We start from the raw sequence: 16,226 nt of genomic DNA on the forward strand, positions 1-16,226 counted from the left end.
AATGATGATATGATTATCTAAGCATGTGGTCTGCCTAAGAATTCTACCTTGCTATCTTCTGTAGCTTGTTCTTCAGGAATTCTGATAAACCTGCATCTTGTGGCATGCCTCCACCTCCTAGCTGCTTCATCTTGATCCTAACTATTTTATGGAGTGGCTCAATGTGTTGGTCTTCTTGCATCAAGGTGCAAGATGGTGAAATGGATGAAGTGTGATGCTCCTTTTATAGGCTTGGGCATGCTCTAGTAACATGACACATGGGTGGATGACTCTTGCTTTAAATTGATGAATAAGGTGCTTGGTTGTCATGCTCTCATCCATAGCAATCCTTTAAGCATGAGGTGGCATAGCTTAGGATTCAAGCTATGTAGATATTTTCATCCTATGTGGCATTGAGATTATCCTCTCATGTGATTTATTTTTGGATAGCCAAGTGGCTTTTGTTACTAAATATCTTGTGAATGATTTTATGCTTGTGATTGAGTCACTATATCATATGTGATTGTATTTATATTATTATTGGGATCAAAATGTCAAAGATAAGGATTATACCCCAATTTTGAATGGTGATGTTTGATTTCACCGAGGCATGATCATATGAGTTTCTAAATACTCATAGTTTATTTTATTCAAATAGTTTGAACTATAATTCGTAATGTAAACGAATTTAGTTTTGTGATATTCCACATATTTAATAAGTTATGATTGAAATCAGAAGGTGTGGCTTTTATGCACTTAGGTCCTTGTGTTTTGCTATATTTGGTATTTAGTTTTAAAGTGAATTCAATTGTACCTCAAGGTAGTTGCTTAACTTTTAAGTGTTAATAATTTAGAGTGTGCTTCTTATCTCTTTAATGGTTATATACCTCTCCCATCTCTAGGGTTTAATGATAAGCTTTTGTTGGTGTTAAGTTCAAGAGTTTATTTCAAGAAATACCATGAGGTTCATGGTAGGACTATTTATTTGTTTAAGACATGGAAAAGATAAGTTAAGAATAGTTTCTCCATTTTATTGTTACTTGATTTCCAATTGAATAGATGTTCATATGTTATGGCAAGGAATACCATATTATGATCTTTAATAAGATCAAGTAGTTGATCCTTGTTTCATATGTTCTTGTGTTGGTTTTAATTCCATTTGATCTAACCCCTTAGATCGAATCATCTCTACCCAAAACAAGGTTTCGAGAAAAGGTCACATTGAGGTTTATAGCGCTTGACTTGATGAGCTACTTCCATTCCACCAAGGTCAAGTGAAACTTCGATTCATCGTGATTGTTTTACTTTAAAGCGCGAAAATTCCCCAGATTTTCTATGCATGAATGCAATGCACACATCTGTTTCCTCTATTTTGTAACCCCAATACCTGGGATATTACAGCAGCCTCCACTAATGGACTAGTGGCTTCATCCACTTATCCTATAATTTTGCAATAAGAGCTGGCAACGGGGTTCCCAGCCCCAATTAATCAACTTTCATTAATAGTTCTCTTCACATGTTTTGCCCTGATTCATCAGTAAGCAACTTAATTTTGCAATAGACACTCCTCCATGGTATGAGATTGTTGGAAGGCACCCGAGGATTCGGTTAGCCATGGCTTGTGTAAGCAAAGGTTGGGGGGAGTGTCATCCTTAAATAAACTAAAGTACATGTGTAAACAAAAGAGAAGAGGGATGATCTACCTTGCTGGTAGAGATAACGTCCTTCATGGGAGCCGCTCTTTGGAGGTCCGTTTGGCAAGGGGGTTAGAGTACCCGCTACCGATCGTTGACAACAACAAACACCTCTCAAAACTTTACTTTTATTCTCTTTATATGATTTCAAAACTGGAAAAGCTCTAGCACATGATTTAATCCCTGCTACCCTCTGCGAAGGGCCTGTCTTTTACTTTATGTTGAGTCGATAAACCTATTTCCCTCCATCTCAAGCAAGCATTTGAGTTGTTGTGATCAAACTATTATATTGTGATTTGCTTCATCATGTCTTTACTCTTTCTTGTTTAGTACAAGTTTTACCTGAATGAATATAGCTTTGAAAGTCATCAATGATTAATATGATTGAGTATGCAAGTTTACCATAAGATTTAATATGAGAGCGCTGCTCAATAGATAAGTATAATCTGTTAACTGTTCTCTGACCAAGAACAAAGTTTGCCATCACCAATTATGATTTCTTATGCACCTTTATTTGTGACTACCTTATACTTGTTTCAAGTTGAGTTATATGAGGAAGTTGTTTACTATAATGTCTTGTGTGAATGAATATGATACTTCTTGTCCGTATTTTGTTTATCGACTCTTCACTCCATAAACATGCGGTCATGTTTACCGAGTTCAGTTTCGCTTGGGGACAAGCGAAGTCTAAGCTTGGGGGGAGTTGATACGTCCAATTTGCATCACTATTTTATATCATAATTTGCTTGTTATTCATTGATATATTTCATATTGGGACACAATACTTATGTTATTTCATCTATTTTGCATGTTTCATGATTATTTGGGGATCGAGCACCGGAGCCGGGATTCTCGCTGGAAAAAGCACCGTCGGGATGCAATATTTCGGAAGATCAACCGTGGAAGGGAGTTTTACCAAAAATCCTATTTTTCCGGATGACGAAGGAAGCCGAAGGGGAGCCAGCTGGACCCATGGTGGGCCCACACCATAGGGTGGCGCGGCCCATGGCTCCGGCCGCGCCACCATGTGGTGTGGGGCCCCCTCAGCCTCTTTCGCCTCCTTTTCTTCGCGAAACCCTTCGTCCCGAAGACCTAAGCCACAGAGGAATCCTCACGAAGGGTTACAGCCGCCTCTGCGGGCGGAGAACACCAGAGAGAAAAGAGCTCTCCGGCGGGCAGGAATCCGCCGGGGAAATTCCCTCCCGGAGGGGGAAATCGACGCCATCGTCACCGCCATCGAGCTGGAAATCATCTCCATCACCATCATCATCATCTCCACCATCATCACCGCCATCTCCACCGCTGGACATCGTCACCGCTGTAGCAATTTGGGTTTGATCTTGATTGTTTGATAGAGGAAACTCTCCCGGTACTGATTTCTACTTGTTATTGATGCTATTGAGTGAAACCATTGAACCAAGGTTTATGTTCAGATTGTTATTCATCATCATATCACCTCTGATCATGTTCCATATGATGTCTCGTGAGTAGTTCGTTTAGTTCTTGAGGACATGGGTGAAGTCTAAATGTTAGTAGTGAACTATGGTCGAGTAATATTCAATGTTATGATATTTAAGTTGTGGTGTTATTCTTCTAGTGGTGTCGTGTGAACGTCGACTACACGACACTTCACCATTTATGGGCCTAGGAGAATGCATCTTGTACTCGTTTGCCAATTGCGGGGTTGCCGGAGTGACAGAAACCTAAACCCCTGTTGGTATATCGATGCAGGAGGGATCGCAGGATCTCGCAGTTTAAGGCTCGTGGTTAGATTTATCTTAATTACTTTCTTGTAGTTGCGGATGCTTGCAAGGGGTATAATCACAAGTATGTATTAGTCCTAGGAAGGGCGGTACATTAGCATAGGTTCACCCACACAACACTTATCAAAACAATGAAGATTAATCAACTGTATGTAGCGAAAGCACTAGACTAAAACCCCGTGTGTCCTCGAGAACGTTTGGTCATTATAAGTAAACAAACCGGCTTGTCCTTTGTGCTAAAAAAGGATTGGACCACTCGCTGCAATTATTTCTCTCGTACTTTACTTACTTGTACTTATTTCATCTGCTACATCAAAACCCCCTGAATACTTGTCTGTGAGCATTTACAGTGAATCCTTCATCGAAACTGCTTGTCAACACCTTCTGCTCCTCGTTGGGATCGACATTCTTACTTATCGAAGATACTACGATACACCCCCTATACTTGTGGGTCATCAACGGTCTTCTTCCTCGCTGGAGGTGGTCTGGAGTTGACCGACCAGTGTGTGGCCGGTTGTGGCGGATCTCGGGATTCCGCACCGTGTCCTAGAGTTGAGGTGGTGGAAGTTGGCGGTGGTGGTCTTCAGCCCCGAGTGCCACGGCAGCTGCCCGGGTTTGCTCTGGTCGCTACAACGACTATCTCGCGGGCAGCGGTGATGATTCAGATGGCGACTCTTTCGTTGTAGTGGCGAGGAGCCTAGGTGTGGCGGTGCAAGGGATGCTGGGCTCGACTGCGTATTTTCGACGGCTTGGACGACGGACATCACGTCGTGTCGGTCGTTGACTTAGCTTCGAGGGTGCCCGTCGATCTCGGGCTTGACATGGCGCACGGATGCCGGGGCGGCGGCCCCGATTTGGTGGTTCTTAATGGTGCCTAGCTAGGAGGTTGCTCGAAGTGGCAGCGGCAGACACAAGGTATTGATTATGGGCATTCAAATTTAAAGACAAGACACGTCCACTAAAATCAGCCAGCATTTTTACGATCCAAGACACAGCCTGACACTCCACACATCGCTACAAACCCTAATTCCCTGTATAAAAGAAAGAGTGTAATGATTCACTTAACTTTTAACCCACCGTGGTCTTTACTACTGCCACATCAACGATCAATATCCATTCGAATACGTGATGCATAAGTTTTACATGCGGGAAACGGAAACCAAAAATGCACATCCAAAATCTGATCTTAAATATATACTAGGATCCTACCTCACAAGGTCTGCTCATCTTGTGACGAAGCACACTTCACACGTCATAGTGAGGTATAGTTCTAAGAGACAAATGAGGATGACACATTATTATATTATTTTTTCGCTCAAATTGGTATGGCTATAGCACAAAGAGGAACAACTTTTGTGAGGCTCACCCCGAACTTTTCAGTCATATCAATCCCTGCCCTTTCCACCTCCACCGGGAGCTTCCACTCGAACTGATTCAACAATGTTGCGAGGACCACATGCACCATCCTGCTCGCCAACGGCATCCCAGGGCACACCCGCCGCCCTGCACCGAACGGGAGGAGCTCGAAATCACCACCTTTGTAGTCCACCGTCCTCCCGAGAAACCTCTCCGGCATGAACTTGTCTGGTTCAAGCCAGATGCCTTCGTCTCGGCCCATAGCCCACACATTCACTAGCACACGGGCGCCTTGGGGCACCATGAAACCCGCTATACTTACATTTGCTTGGGCTTGCCGCGGTAGCAACAATGGAACCGGAGGATGCAACCGAAATGTCTCCTTGACTACGGCTTGAAGGTATGGCAATTGGTCAATATCAGATTCTTCGATGCTCCTCCTCATGTTGATGACTTGTGTGAGCTCCTCGTGGGCTTTCACCATTGATGATGGGTTCCGGAGAAGCTCCACCATCGCCCATTCCACCGTGCTTGAACTTGTGTCACTGCCTGCAACAAACAAATCCTGCAACAAAACATAAAATGTGTTGAGAAGTAATTAGTAGTCATATACATATTTACCATATGCAATGAACATATTTGCTAATGTATAATAAGAATATATATGTTTTCTAGTTGACTTTGAACTATGTGCACACAAATAAAAATATCTAATCGGACCCTGCATAAATAGGCGACACATTTAAGATAGCAACACACTCTTGAATATGTAAAAGTTTGATCTTTATTTTTCTGAGATCCCTATAATTTTTTATGTGATGATAAATTTACATCTACTTTATTATTTAGCTCAAAAATCCGTTTTCTTCTACATGCTTATTGTGATGGAGGGTGCGAACCAACCCGCCTTTTACTCAACTCGTTCATCTCCCTACTTATGTCCTCCTCCCCCTCCACCTTTTTTCACCTTCATATCATTCATGCATCTCCCCTCCTTCACCAAAATTCTCCTCCTTGCTCGGATCTTCCACACATCAAGAGCAATAACGCCACAATCGGTGCCCATTTAAGTCATTAGGGCAAAGTAAATTTACCGCCAACATCCATGAACATCCAGTGCTAGATATGGTGGTTGTCGTTGCCACCATCTTCTTCGAGGCCAGGGGTGCACGTCATGATCAAGGTCGTTTATCAATCAACATCACCCAAACCCTAGTTCAAATTCCCTTTCCGGACCTTTATTCCTCCTTTCACAATTTTCTTTACACTTCCCTGTTCTTCCTCTCGCATGGATTTATCATAACATATAGATTTCACCTATAAATATTGACATAGTTTTCTTTATATCCGAACTCATGAAAAATATAGGCAGTCAATTATTTTAGAATGGATGGAGTAGGTGATTTTTTCTTTCCAGTTATTCTACCCATATCACTAGTTGGCGATGTGTTGTATGCGTTTGTTTTTTTTTTTGCAAAAATTTCGCCGAGCTATTAATAATCATGAACATCAATATAAACAGGCCAAAAAATAATAAGAATTATAAGTAAGAAGTTTTGTTGTTGCAAGGTCTGCACGTTCTTAATCTTCGTCAGTCAGTCAAATGGCAGTCATTGGGAAAACAGAATCAAGTAGTATAATTCACCCTCGGCCCCGTGCTGCTTATTTAATCATTCACAGTAGATTATTAAATTGCAGCTAGTGGTAGTACTTGTTCAATTGATAATGATGTTTGTGCAATTGTGTGGCAGCAGTGCAGCCTTTGCTGTTGTTGGCCGTAGCCCACGTGAAGGGCACAAAAGTCCATGTCTCAGCAGTTGCAGATTGGGTAGCAGTACGGTAATCTTATCAATATGCACAGTACTTGAAAAGACTAATAATGCGTGGAAAGTCATTTTGGCTCCTGGTGCTCTTGGCATATTAGAAAATTCGAAAAGTTATATTTATAGATTTCACAAAATTGTGAAATGGGGTCGCCCGCGGCGGGTGGCTCGGGGGAAACAAACCTCGCGCCGCCGCCGGTCCCTCGGCCTCCTCCGTCCTTCTGCCGCTGCTGCTGGCCTCGCCGCGGTGGCGGCGGCCCCCGCTGCCAAAGGTCGCTGGGGGATCCTGCGGTGGATGCGAGGGCTGCCCGGCGTCCCGACTTTGTCTTCTCCGGCGCTTGTGGCGGCTTGACGGCGACGAGGTGCAGCGAGCGATGGGATGCGGTGGCGGACGACGCTGGTGTGGCCTGTGCTTGAGGCGGCGCTCCCGGCGGCGATTTCGGCCAAGACCCAGTCTGAGCCCAGATGGGCTTGCCGGGCCGCGGCGTGCGCGACAGCTCCTGGTGCAAGGCGACCGTTTGCTGCTTCGCGGTGGTGCCTCCGGGCGGCTGGGCATGGTGGAGCTGCAGCACTACCTACCGACATGCGGTTTGCTGGCATCTCGTGGACGTCGGGGCAGCGGCCCCGGACATGGTGGTGGCGGTCTTCTTCCTCGCTGGAGGTGGTCTGGAGTTGACCGACCGGTGTGTGGCCGGTTGTGGCGGATCTCGGGATTCCGCACCGTGTCCTAGAGTTGAGGTGGAGGAAGTTGGGGGTGGTGGTCTTCAAGCCCGAGCGTCGCGACAGCTGCCCGGGTTCGCTCTAGTCGCTACGACGACTATCTCGCGGGCGGCGGTGATGATTCGGACGACGACTCTTTCATTGCGGTGGCGAGGAGCCTAGGTGTGGCGGCGCAAGGGATGCTGGGCTCGGGTGCCTATTTTCGATGACTTCGACGACGGACGTCACGATCTCTTCGTGTCGGTCGTTGACTTAGCTTCGAGGGTGCCCGTCGATCTCGGGCTTGCCGTGGCGCTCAGATGCCGGGGCGGCGGCCCCGGTTTGGTGGTTCTTAATCGTGCCTAGCTAGGAGGTGGCTCTGGCGTGAGGCGGTTCTAGGCCCCGGCGCCTTGTTTCGTTTGTGGCCGCATAAGTCAGGCGCGCTGGGCAGGCGTTGCTATGTGAGTGTTGGGGATGGTGGTTCGGCCGGTCCTCCAGGGGCGGGTGCGAAGTTTGCAACTCCCTGTAGGGTCCGATGATGGCGACGCCCTTTGGTGTCGTGTCTTTCTTGGAGGCGTCAACGTGGCAATGTTCTTGCTCCTCCACCCGGGATTCTCCGGGGGACACTCCAGATCTAGCATGGGATCGGGCGAGGCTGACGCACTTACGTCACTTTCCTGTTGGGGGCTCGCTTTGGATGTGCCGCCGATCGGAGGGACTAGTGGAGCGCTTTGGTGGTTGGGGTCGGCGAGCTTCTCTTCTTCGGCTAGGCGGTGCGCGGCCCTGGGGCTAGCGTGGATGCCGGAGCGGCGGCTCCGGGATATCGCCTCCGCCGTGTTGCGTCGAGGTGTCAGGGTGTCGGCTTTGGTTGCTTGGGTGACTTGGTCGTCGGCTCGCGTGGGGGCGCGGCCTCAGGGCCGGTGTGGATGTTGGAGCGGCGGCTCCGATCTTTTGCCTCCGCCTTACCGCGTTGAGGTGTTGGGGTGTCGACCTTGGTCGTTCAGGCGGCTTGGTCATCGACTCGTATGTGGGCGCGACCTCAAGGTTGGCGTGTTGTGTTAGCTGTTGTATCAGGTTTTTGGACGGTTTTCCTTATAAAGAGTTCAACTTCTTTTTCGACTTAATCAATGAAAAGGACAATGGCTAGGTTCAACAAAATTGTGAAATAAATTCTAAAAATAGCTAATGATATATCCCACTAATGTGTAAAATCTATATTTCAAATGTTCTATATTTTGAGCTACACAAATTATTTAAAAAAATGATTACCTAGGAAAGAGCCCATGGTTTTCTATTGAAAAAAAAAGTGATGAGACAACCGAAATTTATCCAGAGAGGATAGAAACTCCGGCCGGCTGGGAGTGCCACTGCATATCCAAACTAATGCCTTAGTTCTCAGCTACACAAAAATTACAAAGTCTATCTTTTATTCTTTATGCAGGGTCGAGTCAAGACAAGATGTTGTTACCGTGAACAGCGACCTCAGCGTGTCGCGGTCGAGGCCGGCCTTGGCGCCGTCACGCGCCGCGACGTCGAGCAGCACGTCGAGGAAGTCGTCGCTCTCCTTCCCGGTATCGCCGTCCACGCGCCTCCGCTGCCTCCGGTCCACCTCTGCGTCGAACACCGCGTGCAGCCGCGCGAACATCCTCGCCATCCGCCGGCGCAGCCCCTGCAGGTCGGCATGCGCGAGCGCCGGGAAGAAGTCCGACACGTTCGGACAGCCCCCAGCCTCCATGATCTCAGCCACCAACACCTGGAACTCCTTGGACCCTACGTGGTCGTCGAGGCTCGTGAGGTCCCTCGAGAAGATGGTGCCGGACAGGAGGTTCAGGATCGTCGTGAACGCCACGCGGCCGACGTCAATCTCGGCACCGTCGCTCGCAAGCCGCGCGACGTGGGCGGCGAGCTCCCGCACCTTGTCGCTCCGGAGGCCCTGGAGCGCGTCGAGCCGATGCGGCGCAAAGAGCTCCGTGGTCATGGTCTTCCGCAGCGAGCGCCACCGCGGTCCGATGGGGAGCGCGGCGACCGAGTACCTGCCGTGGTCGCCCACGGCGTCGTTTACTAAGCGGGTGGCGAAGACGGCGTCGTGCTTCTGTAAGAGCTCACGGGCGACGTCCGGGGAGGAGGCGACCACCGTGGTGACCGCGCCCAAGCGGAGGGACATGAGCGGGCCGTAGGTCCTGGCGAGGCGGGCGAGGGAGCGGTGCGGCTGGTCGCCGATAAGATGGAGGCTGCCGATGAGTGGCAGGGGAATGGGGCCTGGAGGGAGGCGGCGGCGTGCGTGGGCGAGGAGGTGGAGGAGGTAGATGGAGAAGAGGGAGGCGACGAGCCATGGCAGCCAGGCAAGAAACAGAAACATTGTACTCCTACTATATGGTACACACCGACCAGTGGTGTCGTGTGCGTGGCGATAATAAGAGGACGAGAGTATGATCTGTATATATGGAGGCTCGGCTCGTACATCTCAACTAGTAGTCGACACGAGTATACAGCAGGGCGGCCCCAGAGGAGACATGTGTTTGTCCCATGCACCGTGCATGTTTCTATCATTGATATCCCTCTCTAAGATCCGTGCTATTTGTTTCATCAAGTTTCATTGATAAACTTTGTGTTTGAGTTTGAGAAAAAACATTGAATGTAGGCGCTTGACCGAATCCTTCTCGCCAAAGGTTTCCCTGACTTATGGCGGGCTTGGATCAAAATGCTCAATCTTTCTAGTCAAACTTCTGTTCTTCTCAACGGTGTTCCGGGCAGATGGATCCAATGTAGGCGTGGCCTACGCCAAGGGGACCCCTCTCCCCCTTCTTGTTCAACATTGTTGCCGATGTCCTCCAGCAGCTCCTCCTCCAAGCTTCCCGAGATGGGCTCCTCCTCCACCCTCTCGGTGGATGATCTCCCCGCCCAATCCTTCAATATGCCGATGACACCCTTATTATTATCAGGGCTATCCCGCAGCATGTGACCAATCTAAAAAGGATTTTGGACGATTTCACCGCGGCCACCGGTCCGGCCATCAACTTCCACAAGAGCACTTTCGTCCCAATCGGGATGAGCTCCGCGAAGCCGCTCAAGCCGCCGAAAATTTCGGGTGCGCTCGTCTCCTCCTTCCCCCAAACCTATCTCGGCCTTCCGCTATCTACTCACAAGCTTCGGTTGGCAAATTTTGCCCCCATTATCTTGAAAAGTGACATGCGCCTTTCCAGCTGGAGGGGCAGATCCCTTCCCATGGGGGGCGTCTTCCGTTGGTCAATTCTGTCCTAACCTCCATGCTTGCCCACGCCATGAATGCGGGGCTCCTCCCCGCTGGGGTTATCGAGGCCATTGATAAGCGTAGACGTGCCTTTCTCTGGACGGGTGAAGAAACGTGCAACGGTGGTCAATGCAAAGTCGCTCGGACCGACGTCCGTGCTCCCAAAAAGCAAGGGGGTTGGGGGTCATCTCCTTACCGGCCCAAAACTCCGCTCTCCTTGGTAAATTTCTCTCTAAGCCGCACTCGCCTCCGATGCTCCCCGGGTTGCTTGGTTCCGTCGCTCCTATGGGTGGACTGATAATCACGACATGGGCGACCGCCACTCCCTGGACACCGCCATTTGGAAGGATATTCTTGCCGGGTTATCTACCTTTCGCCTCATCTCCAAAGTGTCCGTCGGAGATGGGAATTCCACCTCTTTCTGGCTTGATCTATGGCTTGGTCCGGCCCCCTTTCATGAACGCTACCCCGCCCTCTTCTCTCATTCTATTCGCCCTAATGCTTCGTCTTCCATGTTCTCCACACCGGCCTTAACTCCAACCTTGGCCCTCGCCTCTCTCATGCCGCAACGGGTGACCTCCTTGCCCTCACTAGCGAGCTTGGCTCCGTAGTGCTTCGCCCGGTACCCCGGACGCTCGTGTGGGACGCCTCACTAACAAAGGACTAACAAACAAAGATTTCTACACCAATTCTTTCGAGCATCTGCAGTGGATGATCGTGCAAACATGGTCCGGAGAACTGCTGCGCCGCTGAAATGCAAGGTCTTCTGCTGGCTCGCTCGACGACGACGCCTCCCCACCAACGAGCGCCGCTTCCGTCACACTGCGTGGCCTCCTCGGCCGCTTGCCCCTCCTCGCCTTGTCGACGAAGACACCGATCACTTGCTGATTCGGTGCCCTAGGGCGCAAGATGTTTGGAGCTTCTTCCACCCCGACGCTACTCATCTCGAGCAATGCCTCGCCGAATGACGTGTTGCAGCTCCTCTTCCGAAGCTTCGAAGAAGCCACCGTCAACACCGCTATTCTCCGGAACATTTGGAAACGAAGGAATGCCCTCGTCTTCAACAATGTTGATGAAAGCCTTCCCTCGTTGTGAAGAACTCGCGTTCAAGATGTTCGGTTGTGGGCCTACCGCTGCCCAAAAGAAAACTCTAGATGCATTCTAAATTCGTGGTGTATCATGTATGATCCCCCCGAGCTTCTCTAAATCCTAGCTCTTCTCTTGTCCTCTAAAAACTTGTAATGGACCACTGTAAATTTTGAGGGTTATGAAAGGTGTTCAGGCTGGCGTAAGCCCGCCGTAGTTCGATTCAAAAAAAAAAAAAAAAAAAAACATTGAAACATGATGATACCTAATAACATTGTGCACGGGAGGTCCCGTGCATGAGACTATCGCCAGTCTCGGCCATGAAGGCCCTTTCTTTTGGCACCCCTCTTGGGCCGCTTCCGCCGAGCGAATCCGGAGCTAACCTCCCCCCTCTCTACCTCTACCCCATCCTGTTACCTTGGTAGTTGTTGTCGCTGGCAATGGCAGCGCCTGTCCCACCGAAGGAGGACGACATATGTGGTGCGCATGTGCCTCGGTGCGAGAGGCATGGCCTCGAGGAGTATGGAGGAGAAGAAGTCATGTAAGGCCAGACAGCGACACTGGGCTATGGCGGAGCAGACAAGCGGTTGGCCCTGGGTGGTGCTCTCCAGCTGTGCGGGCCAGTCCCAGGCCTGATCCGGGCCAGTGGGTCATGGCTGTTGCACACTCGTCCGACGGACGGCTGTTGACGCGTCTGCATGGAGCTGCACGTTGCAGCGCTAATGCGTTGGGAGGTAGCGACGCGGGCCTAGTTTGGGCCCGATCTAGGATCAACCCGAGGTAAGACCACCACATGGGCCTAGTACGCAGGAAGCGTTACTAAAAAAAGTCTTACCAGTGACAACACGTTTTTTTCCCACTAGTGATGGTGGAGATCAATGTCACCAGTATACGGTCACTGGTTATGTGTACCAGTGACATACATTTTATTCGTCACATGTACGATGCACCACTGATGATAAAATTAATTTCGATAGTCTCTGTTAGTTTCTCATCTGGCGATTGGGGCACAGTGACGATATTCTAGTGGCGATAAAATAATATTATTTACGTCATCAATGCTCAAGATATGAGAGTCTACAAGGTGCTAATGGGGTACGAGTTATGACTGATAGATTCTATGGATGCCTTAAGAGATGTTGACAATAAGAATACAAGTAGTTAAGTGAATAAGATAAGATGTATAACATGGACACTTGGATTCTAAAGATAACATTCATGCTATGGCTGAACAAAGAACATGGTCCAGCTCAACAAAGAAAAAACTTGCATCCCAGAAATAAGATAATTGTTCACGATAGAATTTCGAGACATGATAAGAAAAAGTAGCTACGAAATGAATCTTTTGTGCTGAAATCTTAGAAAAATGTTCACAATAGGTTGGTTGGCTGCTCTACTGATGCTACTAAATATGTAGATGGTAAGTTTAATTTGGGTGCGTCTATTTGCAAGTCTTATCTTTATTTACTCATGAGTTTTACAATCACTGAGATAGTTAGTACTAAATGTGGTGTAAATATAGACGGCCTGTTGCATATGTATGGTAAGCATGCTTTAACAGAAAATTCGGTGTAAACCTACAATACCAAGTACGAGTTACAATATATAGGTTTTCAGGGTGAATCTATGTATCATAAATATAGTAGATACATGTGAACGTGGGAGTGTTCACTGTGAGATTAGAGCTAGACTAAGAGCACTTCGAATTGTAACTTTATCCAACTGTAACTTAGCTTTGTTTACTGAATGGAGACTATGCTATGCAGATACAACTTTCTAACTTTTCATCCCATTGCTTTCGTGCAAAAATGAGTAGATAAGCTAGAGGTGTTCAGCCGTGTAGTTGAGAGAATTGAAAACAGGAAAAATTGCTTCAGGTCCAAGGTTCATATATGCTTAACCTAAATCTGTGTTGAAAAAACCTAAATTTGTTTCCACCACATGACTTAAATTGCATTATATTGTGTATGTTCCGTAAATTTCTGGTAATATCTTGTGGTGGACACAGTTTGAACCACAACATCTCTTCTCACCTTCTATCAGCTAGTGGTTTAATATTTAGCTCAAGTTGCCTTTTATACTAGCGGTTGTTACAACATGTGGTTTTCATATAATTGTTTTTGACTCCTTAAATATTGAAAATATAAGTGCAAAAAATCACGTGGAAATACTCTAAACATTTTTTTTCTCTTCGGAGCAAAAATTGTAAAGCTGGCTGCACATTCAAAAGCAAGAAGGTGAGCTGATGGCTATCTATGATATTCTATTTTTTTGTACACGTTATTCCCACTTGAAAATATCATTTTCTTTCTGTTTTTGGTGACTACTATAGTATATTGAGCTCATCAGCTTCAAGGGGCTATGTCATCACAGATAGTGCATTAGCTCTTTAATTGCAGGATGGGTTGTTCGTCATGACTCTGTGGAGGACCCTCCCTTTATAAATTGGTTATGTACCACTAAAAGATCCAGGGTTTAAGAAAATACCACTAAAAGTTTTCTGATGAATTCGATTTTCTACTCCAGTTCACGTGGATTTCGTGGAGATGGTAAAAGGTTATAACCGAGCAGCCTTTGGATGATATTGTCCTGAAGACAAACTTTCAGTGGAATTTCATGTTTCTTTTACTGTACCATTAAAAGGTAGATGCTTAACTGCAGGCCTGTTGGGAGAGAATAAAAGCTGTGGTGAAACTTAACCTCACCAAGGTGATCTTGCAAACGGACAATTCCTTTGTTATCTTCCTTTGGCAAGATGAGCGACAAGTGAGAGCTGATGGTCCTGACATCTTAAATGAACTGAAGGTGTTTAGTCATTTATGAGCAGAGAAGCTCTTAGCATAGACTCTTCTTTATGCTTTGATGCAACAACTGGTTTCCTGCTTAGAGCTCTCCAAGCAGATTGTAATCCGAACACTTTCTGAGTAATAAAATGGATTGCACGACAAAAAAAAATTCCTAGCTATGGCACCCAAATCTGCATCTCTCTATATACTGCTAGCTATGGTTGGTAAAGGATCATTATCTATATAGATATTGCATATATTGTTGCTCTACATGATATGTTCTCCTCAGTGCAATTTAACTTTTATTACATGCCATATATTCCATGTCAGTCAGCTTGACAATGATATGTTATTCTGTTTTTGTGCTCCTATCGACTGCTGAGTTGTTAAGCGGGAAAGGCCAGCGTGGTTTGAATATAATATTACATCACGTCTACCACGCGCTGTTTATTTAATCATTCACAGTACATTGTTAAATTGCAGCTATTGGTAGCACTTGTTCAATTGAAAATGATGTTTGTGTGGCAGCAGTGCAGCCTTTGTTGTTGGTGGATAGCAGTACCGTGATCTTATCAACATGCACATTATTTGAAAAGGGTAAGGAAACGAATAAGTAGAGTCGAGTCAAGACAAGATCTGGTTACCGTGAACAGCGATCTCAGCGTGTCGCGGTCGAGGCCGGCCTTGGCACCGTCACGCGCCGCGACTTCGAGCAGCACGTCGAGGAAGTCCTCGCTCTCCTTCCCGGGATCGCCGTCCTCACGCCTCCGCTGCCTCCGGTCCACCTCTGCGTCGAACACCGCGTGCAGCCGCGCGAACATCCTTGCCATCTGCCGGCGCAGCCCCTGCAGGTCGGCACGCGCGAGCGCCGGGAAGAAGTCCGACACGTTCGGAGAACCCGCGGCCTCCATGATCTCGGCCACCAGCACCTGGAACTCCTTGGACCCGCCGTGGTCGTCCAGGCTCGTGAGGTCCCTCGAGAAGATGGTGCCGGATAGGAGGTTCAGGATCGTCGTGAACGCCACGCGGCCGACGTCAATCTCGACACCGTCGCTTGCAAGCCGGGCGACGTGGGCAGCGAGCTCCCGCGCCTTGTCGCTCCGGAGGCCCTGGAGCGCGTCAAGCCGGTGCGGCGCAAAGAGCTCCGTGGCCATGGTCTTCCGCAGCGAGCGCCACCGTGGCGCGTGGGGAAGCCAGGAGACGGAGTTCCTCGCATGGTCGCCCACGGCGTCGTTTACTAAGCGGGTGGCGAAGACGGCGTCATGCTTCTGCAGGATCTCGCGGGCGGCGTCCGGGGAGGAGGCGACCACCGTGGTGACCGCACCCAAGCGGAGGGACATGAGCGGGCCGTAGGTCCCGGCGAGACGGGCGAGGGAGCGGTGCGGCTGGTCGCCCAGGAGGTGGAGGCTGCCGATGAGTGGCAGGGGAGTGGGGCCTGGAGGGAGGCGGCGGCGTGCGTGGGCGAAGAGGTCGAGCAGGTAGATGGCGAAGAGGGAGGCGACTAGCCATGGCAGCCAGGCAAGATACAAAGTCATTGTACTATCTGGTTCACACCGACCAGTAGTGTGTGCGTGGCGATAATTCATAAAACTAGAGCATGATCTGTAGTATATATGGAGGCTCGGCTCTGTACATCTCAATTAGGCCTTGTTTGGTACGGAGTACTAGAGTTTTAGTGAGGATTAGTGGGGATAATCCGCTTCAAATTTTAAATACCTACTTATCCCTAATGCATGTTTGGTGCTAGAGTATGAGCGAGTTTAATCCCCACTTATCCTCATTTTTCCCCA

At 48.3% G+C, this 16,226-nt stretch overlaps 2 protein-coding genes across 3 annotated transcripts; both read right to left on the bottom strand.

The window, feature by feature from the left end:
• Nucleotides 1–4,470: 4,470 nt before the first annotated feature.
• LOC124685303 (geraniol 8-hydroxylase-like) lies at nucleotides 4,471–9,709 on the bottom strand. Of its 2 annotated transcripts, XM_047219643.1 has the most exons (3): nucleotides 8,783–9,709; nucleotides 4,803–5,357; nucleotides 4,471–4,706 (listed from the first exon to the last, which is right to left on the bottom strand). In XM_047219643.1, the coding sequence occupies exons 1-3, from the start codon at nucleotides 9,671–9,673 to the stop codon at nucleotides 4,689–4,691; spliced, it is 1,464 nt and encodes a 487-aa protein (XP_047075599.1). In that variant the 5' UTR covers nucleotides 9,674–9,709; the 3' UTR covers nucleotides 4,471–4,688. The 2 variants fall into 2 exon arrangements, with proteins under 2 accessions (XP_047075599.1, XP_047075598.1); XM_047219642.1 differs by having other exon boundaries at nucleotides 4,471–5,357.
• Nucleotides 9,710–14,858: 5,149 nt separating this feature from the next.
• On the bottom strand, nucleotides 14,859–16,001 carry LOC124707597 (geraniol 8-hydroxylase-like). The gene is made up of 2 exons (XM_047239262.1): nucleotides 15,081–16,001; nucleotides 14,859–14,879 (listed from the first exon to the last, which is right to left on the bottom strand). Exons 1-2 carry the CDS (start codon nucleotides 15,969–15,971, stop codon nucleotides 14,859–14,861), a joined length of 912 nt encoding a protein of 303 aa, XP_047095218.1. The 5' UTR covers nucleotides 15,972–16,001.
• Between the last annotated feature and the right edge of the window lie 225 nt (nucleotides 16,002–16,226).

Source organism: Lolium rigidum, chromosome 1 (assembly GCF_022539505.1).
Source record: "Lolium rigidum isolate FL_2022 chromosome 1, APGP_CSIRO_Lrig_0.1, whole genome shotgun sequence".
NCBI classification, from domain to species: domain Eukaryota; kingdom Viridiplantae; phylum Streptophyta; class Magnoliopsida; order Poales; family Poaceae; genus Lolium; species Lolium rigidum.